The sequence below is a fragment of the Equus przewalskii genome, chromosome 10, assembly GCF_037783145.1.
Source record: "Equus przewalskii isolate Varuska chromosome 10, EquPr2, whole genome shotgun sequence".
Classification (NCBI taxonomy): domain Eukaryota; kingdom Metazoa; phylum Chordata; class Mammalia; order Perissodactyla; family Equidae; genus Equus; species Equus przewalskii.
Genome location: NC_091840.1, coordinates 20,262,336 through 20,274,511, shown reverse-complemented (window position 1 = coordinate 20,274,511; position 12,176 = coordinate 20,262,336). Strand labels below are relative to the sequence as shown.

Here is a 12,176-nt window from a genome sequence, read left to right as displayed (position 1 = left end):
CTACGAAGCATAAACAGCAATGCCTGGCACCTGGTAAACTCTGTGTGCCCTGCTACTTGGAGAATATATGATGTCAGTATGTATAGTGCTTGAGGGATTGTGAATAATCAACAACATACCCTAAGTCATCAATTCAACAAATATTTATTTACGACCTACCATGTGCCAGTCACTCTCCTAGGTCTGGGAGGATACACTGGTGAACTGCTCTAATAGTTTATATTTTAAAGGAGAGAATTTGACAATAAACATGTAAACAAATGAATAAGATAATTTCAGATAATGGTAGGTGTTGTGGGTTGAATTGTGTCCCCCAGAAAGATGTCGAAGTCCTAACAGCAGTACCTGTGAATGTGACCTTATTTGGAAAGAGGGTCTTTGCAGATGATGAAGTTAATGAGCTCATTAGGGTGGGCCCTAATCCAATATGACTGGTGTTCTTATAAAAACAGGCAAAGACAGACATGAACAAAGGGAAGTCATATGACGAGAAACAGTTGTCTCCAAGCTAAGTAACACCTGAGGCTACCAGGAGCTAGGGGAGAGGTCTGGAACAGATTCTTCCCTAGCACCTTTAGAAGAAGCGTGGTCCTGCCAACACTTTGATTTCAGACTTTTAGCCTCCAGAACTGTGAACCCATACATTTCTGTTGTCCTAAGTCACCTAGTTTGTGGTACTTTGTTACAGCAGCAAACCAATATAGTAGGTGTGATGGGGAAAATAAAAGAGCATGATGTGATGGAGAATAAGTGGGGGCAAGGGTGGGTGCAGTTACTTCAACTGGGAGATTCAGGAGGGCCTCTGTTAGCTGGGAAACCACTGAGGGTGAGAAGCAGGGAAGAGACATGATCTGGCTGACTTTTAAAAAACTGTTTACTGAAGTATAAAATACATAAAGAAAAGAACACAAATCCTAAGTGTGCAGTCCAAGAAATTTTCACAAGTGAACACACCCATGTAACCAGTTCTCAACTGCCCTCCCCTTCCAGTTGCTACTCACCCCAAGGGGAAAAAATATCCCCAGTTCTAACACCACAGATTGGTTTTATTTGTTTTTGAACTTCATGTAAATAGAATCACACAGTTTATACTCTTTTGTTTCTGGTTTCCTTGACTCAATATTATGTTTGTGAGATTCAGCAATCTTGTGTGTAGTTTTAGTTCATCCATGTTCAATACTGTCCTGTATTCCATTTTGTGAATATATTAAAATTTAGTTATCTATCCAATTGTTGAGAGACATTTGAGTAGTTTCCAGTTGGGGCTATTGTGAATAGTGTTGCTATGAACATTCTTGTTCATGTCTTTTGGTGAATTTATGCATTTCTGTTGGGTATGTTCCTAGAGTTGGGATTTCTGGGTCATGAATATATATATGAAAGAAATTTATTCAGCTTTAGTAGATACTGCCATTCTTGTGGTTGACATTAGAAGTTATTTTAACTTTGGGTGCTGAGTAGAGAATAGAATGTGTGTGGGGGGTGGGGGGGGTGGCAAGAGTGAAAATGGAGAGAAATCTATTGTAATAGTCCCAGCTAAGGATCACAGTGGCTTTGACTAGGATAACAAGTGAGGAGACGGAGAAAAGCATACTCATATACGATTCATCATACAGGTAAAGTGGACAGGACCCAATGAGGGATTGAATGTGGGGAGATGAGGGAAAGAGAGGAATCAAGGTTGACAGGTATGTGTTTGGTTTGAACAACTCGGGGGACAATTACATCAGTTACTGAGATGGGGAAGAGCAGGAAAATAACAGGTGTGTGGGAGAATCAAGAATTCTGATTTGGCCACGTTACATTTGAGATGCCTATTAGCTATCCAAGTAGAGATGTCATATAGACAGTTGGAGCTCAGTGAAGATGTCAGGACTGGAAATATAAATTTAAGGCCATCAGTATACAGATGGTATTAAAAGCTATGGGTAATACCTCTTAGGGAAAGTATAAAGGATACTTTAGTGGAGGAGAATAATGGATATAAGACTGAACCCTGTAGCATGCCATCATTCAGAATTGGAACAGTGCAGGAAGAGCCAGCAAAGGAAATGGAGAAGTCACCACTGAGGTTGGAGGAAAATTAGAAGAATAGGTTGCTGTATATGTTTTAAGAGGGGGAGTGGTTAATGTGTTACAGCAGCAAACCAACAAGAACTATCTCAATGAGAACATGGGGTGGGAAAGCCTGATTGGAGTGGATTGGAGTAAATGTAGATGAGGAATAGAGTAAGAGGCAATCATATTGTTCAAGAAGTCTTGCCATGAAAAAGAGCACAGAAATGGAGTGATAGCTAGAGAGGAATTTGGGTTAAAGGCTGTGTTTTTCTGAAGATAGGAGATATTTGTCATGTTTGGAAATGATCCAGTAGAGAGGGATAAATGTAATATATTGAAAAGAATGGTTAATCACTGGAGCACAGACTTTTAGAAGGTGAAAGTGGATGGGATCCAATGTACAAAAGGAAGAGTTGAGTTTTGATGGGAACAGAGATGTTTCCTTCAATGAAAGAGGAAGAAAGGCAGAAAGTATTTGCAGGCTGGCAGATTTGGTGGTGAGATGAAGTTCTCATTTGCTTCTGTTTTCTCCATGAAGACTGAGCCAAGACCATAAATTGGAGGTGGGAGGGGAGGGATATTGGAGGTTTAGGGAGATGAGAATGTATGACAGTCATTTGGAATGTGGGAGAATAAACTTGTCAGGAGCATGTAGTAGGATCTCAGGCAGTGTCGGACCCATTTGAGGTTTGTGGACATGAATTTAAAGTGAGACCAGTCATCAGTGATCACATTTTGATTCATAAGGACCCTGGAATGAACAAAATTTATTAAATATAGTGGTGCCCTCAGCAATTGTTCACTGAATAAATAAATGAGCAGAGTATTATGTAAAATGTTTGGATAAGGGAGGAAGAAGAGAAATAAAGAAGAAATGTGTATCTGTCTTCTTACAACCTACTTGAGGAAGACAAAACTCGATTATTTGAGAACAAAGCCATATTTCAACAAGCACAAACATATTAAGTTTTCAAGTTGAAGTTATTAATTCTGAAAGATATGCAGGGTAATGGTATACTTAAAATAGGATGAAGTTAATTTAGGAAAGCATTCCTGAAGTTAAGTTCCAGATCAGAGTTCAACAGTTATTAAGGACAAGTGTTAACAGAAAGCAGAGGTACAAGGGGGAAAACTGTTACATGTTAATAAGCAAGGTGGGTAGTATAGGCTATGTTGTATTCAGCCTTGAATAAGTGGAAAAGGACTTTGAGTTTGAAAGCAGGGATGATAATAATTACATAGTTTAAGGAGTAACCTTCTCATGCTAAGCACTAATAGGTAGCTTATCTGACAATGGCTACTATTTACCTAGCGCCTGCCACCTTGTGTCCAGGCGCTATGCTAGTACTTTTACATATATATGATTTCCAATATTCACAACTCTACAGAATTCTATATTATTTATTTACTAATAATGATTAAAATTCCATTTTACAGATGAGGGAATTGAGACTCAGCATTTCAGTGGTTTTCCCAAGATATTACAGTAAGGAGCTGAGGTGGGATTTGAAGCCAGGTCTCTCTGATCCAAAGACCATGGTCAGTCGCACTTCATTTAACCACCTATTCCCACCATCTCCCTTGCACTTAGCACAGAGACCTGCCCAGGATAAGTGTTTAACAGCAAGAGTGACCCCAAAATGTAAATCAGATGATGTGCCTCTGTACTTAATTCAAGCTGTCTCCTAACAACCCTCCCCACCCCACTCCCACCTCCACCCCTAGCTCACTAACTAGTTTTTCAATTTCTTCAACAGGACAGCCTCTTTCACTCCCCAGGGCACCTGCCTGTGCTGCACCCATACGTTTGAAGGCTCTTTCCTTCACTCTTCCCAAGTGAATCCCTTTACATCCTTTAGATCTCAGTTTAATTGTCACTTCATCTGAGAGGACTTCCTTGGCCATTCTACCTAAAATAGACTCCTAGTACTCTCTACATCAGTTATTTGTTTCCTAAAATTTATCAAATTTTGCAATTATGTTGTCAGTTTACTTTCTGATGTCTTTCCCCAGTATTAAGCCCCGTGAGACCAGAGAACTTGAGTCTATTTTACCTTTTGTTTCCTAGAGCTGTGCTGTTCCATGCAGGAGCCACTAGCCACATGTGGCTTTTGGGTACTACAAATGTAATGCCTGTGAATTGAGATGTGCAGTAAGTGTAAAATTCATACCAGATTTCGAAGACTTGGTATGAAAAAAGAATATACAAGACCTTATTAATGTTTCATATTGATTACATGTTGAAACGAGAATATTTGGATAAACTAGGTAAAATATGATTAAAACTAATTTCACCCGTTTTACTTTTTAAACTGGCTACTGGAAGGTTTTAACTTACATGAGTGACTCACATTATAGTTCCAGGCTCTGGGACAGTCCTGGTCCATTATATTAAGCGAAAAAACCAATGTTAAGAGACAGACCCAGTGAATGGGTGAGTGAAGAGAGACGGTCTCTGCATTCCATTAGGAAAAGGGATACAGCATTGTCCTAGAAGTCAGGAGATTTGGGTTGCCTATCAGGCAGTCGATCTCTGAGATCTGGAAGTGTATGAGAATAAGTGGCGGAGAAAGGTGGGGAAGCCTGGTACAACAGAACTTGCCGTCTTCTGTTGGGCTCTAGCCTAACACTAGAGCTTTGGCCAACAGGAGGAGACAGCGGGAATCGCAGACTAGACCCCATGAACTCAGCGCCAGGCCCGCCGGCTTCCTCGGGCCGACGTCATTGGGGCGCGACGGCGCCGTCGGTCCTGTCAAGGCGGCTGCGGCTCCGGCCCCCTCGGTGAAGGAGAGTGCCTGAGTCTCTTTAAAGCTCAGTTCTCAGAAAAACACCTTCCGCCGTCCTCCCTTTTACCTCACGCCTACCGCAGATAGACCCCTGGAGATGGGAGCCTGGCCCGGCACGTCCGGGAGCCGAACCTCAGCGCGGCTGCGCAGGGCACGTGCGCATTCTTGCCGGAGTCCCGGCGATTGGCTGTGACGTAACTTCCGGCGTGAGCGGCGAAAGCCGGGAGGGCTAGCGAGAGAGCGAGCAGGCAGCGGGCGGGCGGCCGGCACGGAGGGAGGGAGCGAGACAGCATTGAGTGAGCCAGCGAGGGCGGCCGCGTCCCGAGAGCAGCTGAGATTCCTCCCGTCCCTCTGACCCTGTCCCCGGAGCCCACAGCGCCTCCGGTCTCCATCGGAACGGACACGGCCCGGCCCGGCCATGGCCTCGTTGCTGAAGGTGGATCAGGAAGTGAAGCTCAAGGTAGCGGCACCGGTCCGGGCCTCCTTACCCCTCGCTTCGATCCTGGAGCAGTCTGACCGGTTCCCCACTCCCCATGGGGTCTTTGTCTCCCTGGGGACACCAGCTCCGAGCTTCCGCTCTGCTCAGCCCAGCCCCCCACTCCCGGAGACGCCATCGGTGATAGAGGGTAACATGGGATGGTCTTCTGTATCCCGTCTGGTGGTCGAGAGCCCCAGGGAGACCTCCGCGAACACGTGGTGGACTCAGTGCTTTAGACCAGTGACAGCTGGAAGTCCCCCAGCCTAGCAACGTCCCCGCCTCCGGACGCTGCCGCTGCCCCTGCCCTTGGCGTCAGGCCTGCCTCCTATCATAGGCCAGGTCTGGATTGGGGTTGGCACGTTTGTGAGCTCACATCTCCCATATCTACCTGTCTTTTGTCTGCTCTCAAATTCAGACAGCTTCAGACACAGGGAGGGAGGGAGGGAAAGAGGGAGGGAAGACAGGCGGGTGCTGCCTTCAAGCCCCGGTTCCCTCTCCTGAGATGGAGAAATGGATCGTCAAAAAAATAAAGTATTTGCAGTCTGGGGGCCTTTCAGCTTCCCATTGCAATTACAAGGTGAGAGAAAGACAGCTGGATTTGGGTTTCCCCATCCTGTCCTTACCTCTGTTGCCAGGTACTGACTTGCTTTTACTGAATTGCTGTCTTTGTTAATTTTAGGTTGATTCTTTCAGGGAGCGGATCACAAGTGAGGTGAGTGAATAAATAGAAAAATGAGTATTGGTTAATAGTTGGGAGTTTCCCAAAGAAGAGATATCAGAGAGGGGCCTTCCCACAATTATTAATTTAGCTGTATTTTCTCTCATCTTTAGGCAGAAGACTTGGTGGCAAATTTTTTCCCAAAGAAGTTGTTAGAACTTGATAGTTTTTTGAAGGTGAGAGACTCCTTTTCTTTTCCTCAAATTCACCAATTTTTTTGCCCCTAATATTTCTGTCAAATGGGACAAATCATGTGTTGATTCTATTTTTTTTTTTTTTTGTACTGTAAGGCACTCTCATTTTTTGCCCTTCAAGTGAAATATTTCTTTGTTCATCTTGAAAAAACTAATGTTGTTTTGGGGGTGGGTGTCTCTCTTTCAGGAACCAATCCTAAACATCCATGACCTAACTCAGATCCACTCAGACATGAATCTCCCAGTCCCTGACCCCATTCTTCTCACCAATAGCCACGATGGACTGGACGGTGTAAGTGTCCTATATCTTTGTGTTCTAAAGCAATAGGTTATCTGTCCTCTATTTCCTGGTCAGTCTGAGCAGGTACAGAGGGGGCAGTGGGGTTTGAACCTGGAATGAGGACTCTTACAGACCTTATGACTCCAGTAACATCCCCTTTAGACCCTGACTTTCATTTATAACATGAGGTGAATATGCTAACGCTACTCCATGTTAGAGTGAGTTTTAATTAGGACTAATAGCTACAGGTTCCCTCAGGTTATCTGGTCTGTCCCCATGGCTCTAAGTAAGACTTTTCTTACCTGTTTCAATGTCTTGAGTCTTGTTATGGGGTGAATAGTTCTTGCTCTATAACTGCAGTCTCTGTCTCTGCCGTGTATCCTTAGCACCTAATCCTTATCAGTCGTACGTCCATGTTCTATTATAACACCGATGACACCAAATTGTGCTTTGTCTGTATTACTGTCTCATAGGTAGAACTTGCAATTGTGGAAAGCAGAAACTGTCTTAATCATCTTAGTATCCCCAGTACCTAACATTGTTCCTGGTACATAGCAGGTGCTAAATACATTCGTTAACTGAATATTGTGCTTCTTTGTGGAACCAGCAGATTTGTACATAGTCCCTTAATTATCCTCACCCTGCATTGAATGGTTCATTTTTTGGGGCCAGCCTGGTGGTGCAGCAGTTAAGTTCGCACTTTCTGCTTCAGCGGCCCAGGGTTCACCATTCAGCTCCTGGATGCGGACCTGTGCATTGCTTGTCAAGCCATGCTGTGGCAGGCGTCCCACATATAAAGTAGAGGAAGATGGGCACAGATGTTAGCTCACGGCCAATCTTCCTCAGCAAAAAGAGGAGGATTTGGTGGCAGATGTTAGCTCAGGGCTAATCTTCCTCAAAAAAAAAAAAGATTCATTTTTGCTATTGTTTATAGTATCCACTCCTCTCCCCTATATGCTTAATGTGTTATATTTCTTGAAAGGTTGGTCTTCCTACCAGAGTGTAAGTTGCTTTGTAGAAAGAACCTTTTCTTGAAACCTTGAATGTGTTTAGTAAATTGTGCATCAATTAATAAGACCACCTATGGGGTTAAGGAAGGGATGAAACTTGCTTGAAGGGTAACTTGTGATGGGGATGTGGGTGTTGAGGCTGTCTTTCTGTATCCTTAGCCCACTTACAAGAAGCGAAGGTTGGATGAATGTGAAGAGGCCTTCCAAGGTAAGAGCCACCCCCATTCCCTAGTTTGCAGCCCTGAGAAGCAGGATGGATCTGGTATTCTCCTGGCCAGGAAGCAGGATCTGATTTTATTTCCCAGTCTTAGCATTCCCAAGTTCTCCTAACATGGCTGTCATTTAGCTCTCTAAACCTAATTTTCCAATAAACAGGAAGGGTTTGACTTAGTGTGGACTACCAAGGGAGAGAGATTGGAGGTGGCTACCCATTGCAGATCTTTCACAGAAATTCCAATTCCTTGCTATTTTTTCCTCTTCAGTAATAATTGGTATATTAAGTCTCTAGAGCATATTTTAATTTCCTTATTTTCCAGTCTTTTGGCACACCTTAGACACTCATTTGTTAATGTGTATATTCTCTCTTTTTAAATCTGTTGGTGGTGTCATGGTTTGTAGATAGAGATGTGATAAAAAGAAAAAAAAGGCAGAGGTCATATCTCATGGGAAAGAAGAGAGAAAGGTGGGGCATGCTATGTCTTGCCCTCCACCCCAGTCATTTGAACTTCCTTGCGTCTCTGCCAGGAACCAAGGTGTTTGTGATGCCCAATGGGATGCTTAAAAGCAACCAGCAGCTCGTAGACATTATTGAGAAAGTGAAACCTGAGATCCGGCTGCTGATCGAGAAATGCAACACGGTGAGGCACGGGCTAGTGACCTATGGGCTGACCCCAAATAGCCTGGCTTGAACTTGAAAAATGATGGGTGGGGGGCTGGAGGCATGGAGGTGTTGTGGGAACTGGCAGGCTAAGTATCTTGGCTTCTGTGTTCCTGGCATCTGACCCCAGCAACCTGAATTGTATACTTCATGGCTTCAGCAGGAAAGGCCAACGTCCTCATATATATGTTTTGGTCCCCTTACCCTTTAGGTCAAAATGTGGGTACAGCTTCTGATTCCTAGGATAGAAGATGGGAACAACTTTGGGGTGTCCATTCAGGTAACATGCTTGCATTATAAACTGGAGGGGAAGGCTTGGGAGGTAATCTCATCTCCCCTGCTTTGGCTGTTTCCTTTTCTCTTTAGTCTGCTGTAAGGTAACATGAAAGTGACTTTTGACTCACTTGATTTTTTCAGGAGGAGACAGTTGCAGAACTAAGAACCGTTGAGAGTGAAGCTGCATCTTATCTGGACCAGATTTCTAGGTAGGGCTACTTGGGCTTGGCCCAGGAAATGGGGGCTGGTAAGTACTGTCATCCAGAGTCTCCTGCAGCTTCCTGCTCTTCTCTCTCCTTCCAGATATTATATTACAAGAGCCAAATTGGTTTCTAAAATAGCTAAATATCCCCATGTGGTAAGTAAGGGTTTTGTGGCCTGAGGGTGGAAATGGTAGAATAGGGAGGAGTGACTGTTAGTGGGAAAATGCTGTCTGTGGACAGTCAGGCCTCGCAAACTAGCGTTTTCTCTGCCCCTCCTTTCAGGAGGACTATCGCCGCACCGTGACAGAGATTGATGAGAAAGAATATATCAGCCTTCGACTCATCATATCCGAGCTAAGGAATCAATATGTAAGTAACCTTGGTCCCTGCCCACAGTGCCCTGGCTTCTCTTAGTTCTAGTGATAATTTTCTTGCCACTCTCTAGGGGCCAAGATAGGGGATGAAGGTATAATGAGTAGACCAAATTCTGCTCATCAGCTGAGTGTTAAGAACTATGAGATCATTGAGGGTGTCTAGCTGGGTATCTCCTTTCTCTCTACCTGGATGGGAGGGAATGTAGTATAGTATAGGGGTGAAGATGCGCATCAGACAGACTCAGGCACAGAGCCAACTCTACCTGTAATGTGTGGCCTTGGGCAAGTTGTTTAACCTCACGCCTCAGTTTCTACATCTCTGAAATGAAATTTATAGTCAAGTATCTACTGCACAAAAATGGTTTTTAAAAACAAGCGAGATACCACATTAAAGGACCCCAGGCAATTCTTGGTATGGTAATTGCTCAATAAGTGTTAGTTGCTATTAGACACTCAGGGCATTGGAAATACCCTCTTAAACCTGGTTTGGAGGATAAGAGAGGCGGGGGAGCCACTTTGAATTCAAGTTCCCTGAGTGAGATTGGGATTATGTGAATGGTTGCTTGAGGATTTGGAGGGGTCTGGTTTTCTTCGTGGACTGGGGGTAGAACAGAGGTGTGATTCCATGAATCCTCTTCTCCCAGGTCACTCTACATGACATGATCCTGAAAAATATCGAGAAGATCAAACGGCCCCGGAGCAGCAATGCCGAGACACTGTACTGAGGCCAGGGCCAGGGCCAGGGGACTCTGTGAGTCTGGCTCAAGACCGACATTGCCTTGGTTTGTTACATGACTATCGTGATGGGGAAACTGGCTGGAAATAGTAATCACACCTCTCTCTGTTTTTAGTTAGAGTCTAATGAAACTCTCATGTAGTTCTGTGACGTGTTTACCTCTTTTTTCAGGCCTCAGGAACTCTTCTATTTCTTTTCCTAATAACCCACACCCGACCTGTCCTAATTTCTGGAGAACTCCAGGTTTGTGTGCACAGGATGTTAGCACAAGAATACTTGTATTCTCTCCCCCGCCACCCTCACTTCCTTTTGAAGATTAGTTGGTTAGAAGCTGAGGGAACTGGAAGGAAAATGCTAGGTGTTTTTTAGGAACTGTGATTGGAGGTACCAGCTCCTCTCTTCCTGACATAAAGTTAGTGTCTCTTTCCGCTATGGGATGTTGGATCCTCCTTGCCACAGTTGCCCTGGTGATGACTTAGGATTTCCCATCTGCACACATCCCACCTTGAACCTGATCATGACAAGAAACATCTTAGACCTTCAGCCAAGTCCCTAGCTTCTTTAGATGTTTTTACAACTAGGATTTTCACATACATATATGTGCGTGATATACACACACATACAGACTCACACGAACACGCCTTCCTACTTCTTTGCCTGACCCCCGCCTCCCCTCACGAATCCTGTCTCATACACACCATTCAGAGGGTGATAGTTGTCTTAGTCTTCAACCACTGGGCCCCCGCCGTCTCCTGATATTCCAGCCTCTTGGTGTCCAGAGGTTGGTGAGTTGGAGGAGAACCGAGAGATGAGAAGCAGAGGGATTGGGGAAGGCCCCATCCTCTGTGATTCAAGTCTCTTTGGGCGTTATTGCAAAGGCCAGTCCTCTGACTCCTGGTTGCCTCTTCCCAGGCCAGTTGTAAATTGGGATGGGCGTGTGTGCAGCTGTGAGGGCCAGATGCTGCTTTTCCTGTTGGGCTTTCCCTTTGGGAAAAATATTTCTCTTATTTATAGTATTGTGCTTCCAGGGAAGGCAGTCTCTTGTGTGTATACATGTGTGTATGCACACACACGCATGTACACATTTTGTGTATGTGGAAAGCTGCTGGGCAAGTCAAACCATAGAAGAGTTGCCTCATATCTCTTGAATCTTCCAGAGATGTCACTTGTGAAAGCTTTTGTGTTAATCCTCATCAACCCCCACTTTTTTATTCTACCGCTACTGAAGAGTTGATATCTACAGTCAGCCTGCCGGTGACTCTCAGTGTCTGTTTCTGACTTTTATTCTTCCCCTGTCTCTGTCTTCCAACCCCCAATCATATTTCCACCTGGATGCATCATTTTGACTCCCAATATTCTATAGAGAAGGAGTGAGGATGCTGTCTTCCCATGAATAGTACTCAGTAACAAACCAATTGCATTTTAGTTGGGGAGTGCCCCCCCTACCCATCCTCCAGATCCCTTCCAGCTAAAACCCTTCCCTCCTCCTGCCACATGTTTCTCAATTTCCCTTTTTGTTTGTTGGATTGTTCCCACTGCCCCTTCTTCTCACCCTACCACCCTCAGATCATAATGTAAAATTCTTTTACCATGTCAAGAAATTATTAAAAATACAGGTACTTTGACCTCTTTCTAAAGCCGCAGACCCTGATGCGATGCTCTGGTGGCTAGGGACATTCCCATACTCATGTGCGTGCACATTGGGACACCCACCTCCACATACACCTCCAGCCACCCTGTTGGGTGTTTTTATACCCTTTGAGCTGCCTCTTTTCTCTGGAATAATGGAAAGACTCAGGCTTCTGCCTACCAAGAGGCAAGGGTGGGTCCTTCATTTGTGTTCGGTCTGAATTATGTGAAAGTTAGCTGTTCCCAGACCTAAGCTGCCTTCTGTCCCTACCCTCACAAGATCCCAGTTCCTTCCTACCCTACCTCCAGTGATACCCATGAACTGCCAGTAGAGGCTGCTCTAGTACCGTGTATGGGGAATCACCTGGTTCAAGGCACACCCTACCCTGTCGTTTTCTTTACCTTATACTAATTCTTCCCTCTGAATAATGTCTTAAATTTCTTGAGGATATACCAGGGACCCCTGGTTTTGGTTTTCAAATGACTTGGGGGCTGTCTAGGACCCTAGCTCCCTCTGAAATAAAGTTTCTTCAACTTCCACCTTGCAAAGTCGCCTC

The 12,176-nt window shown here is 44.6% G+C and overlaps 1 protein-coding gene across 2 annotated transcripts; it reads left to right on the top strand.

Annotated features, from left to right (window-relative positions):
• Nucleotides 1–4,775: 4,775 nt before the first annotated feature.
• PSME3 (proteasome activator subunit 3) lies at nt 4,776–12,168 on the top strand. Of its 2 annotated transcripts, none has more exons than XM_008519167.2 (11): nt 4,776–5,304; nt 6,002–6,034; nt 6,154–6,216; nt 6,422–6,526; nt 7,684–7,732; nt 8,269–8,381; nt 8,613–8,681; nt 8,819–8,886; nt 8,981–9,035; nt 9,163–9,249; nt 9,899–12,168. In XM_008519167.2, the coding sequence occupies exons 1-11, from the start codon at nt 5,263–5,265 to the stop codon at nt 9,977–9,979; spliced, it is 765 nt and encodes a 254-aa protein (XP_008517389.1). In that variant the 5' UTR covers nt 4,776–5,262; the 3' UTR covers nt 9,980–12,168. The 2 variants fall into 2 exon arrangements, with proteins under 2 accessions (XP_008517389.1, XP_070417999.1); XM_070561898.1 differs by having other exon boundaries at nt 5,036–5,899.
• Nucleotides 12,169–12,176: the final 8 nt, after the last annotated feature.

Bases quoted from the DNA above. Each gene is read 5' to 3' on its own strand.
- PSME3 (XM_070561898.1), top strand. From the start codon at position 5,825: ATGGAGAAATGGATCGTCAAAAAAATAAAGTATTTGCAGTCTGGGGGC. The intron at 5,900-6,001 runs GTGAGAGAAAGA...TGTTAATTTTAG, and splicing joins CTTCCCATTGCAATTACAAG to GTTGATTCTTTCAGGGAGCG. The intron at 8,682-8,818 runs GTAACATGCTTG...TGATTTTTTCAG, and splicing joins ACTTTGGGGTGTCCATTCAG to GAGGAGACAGTTGCAGAACT.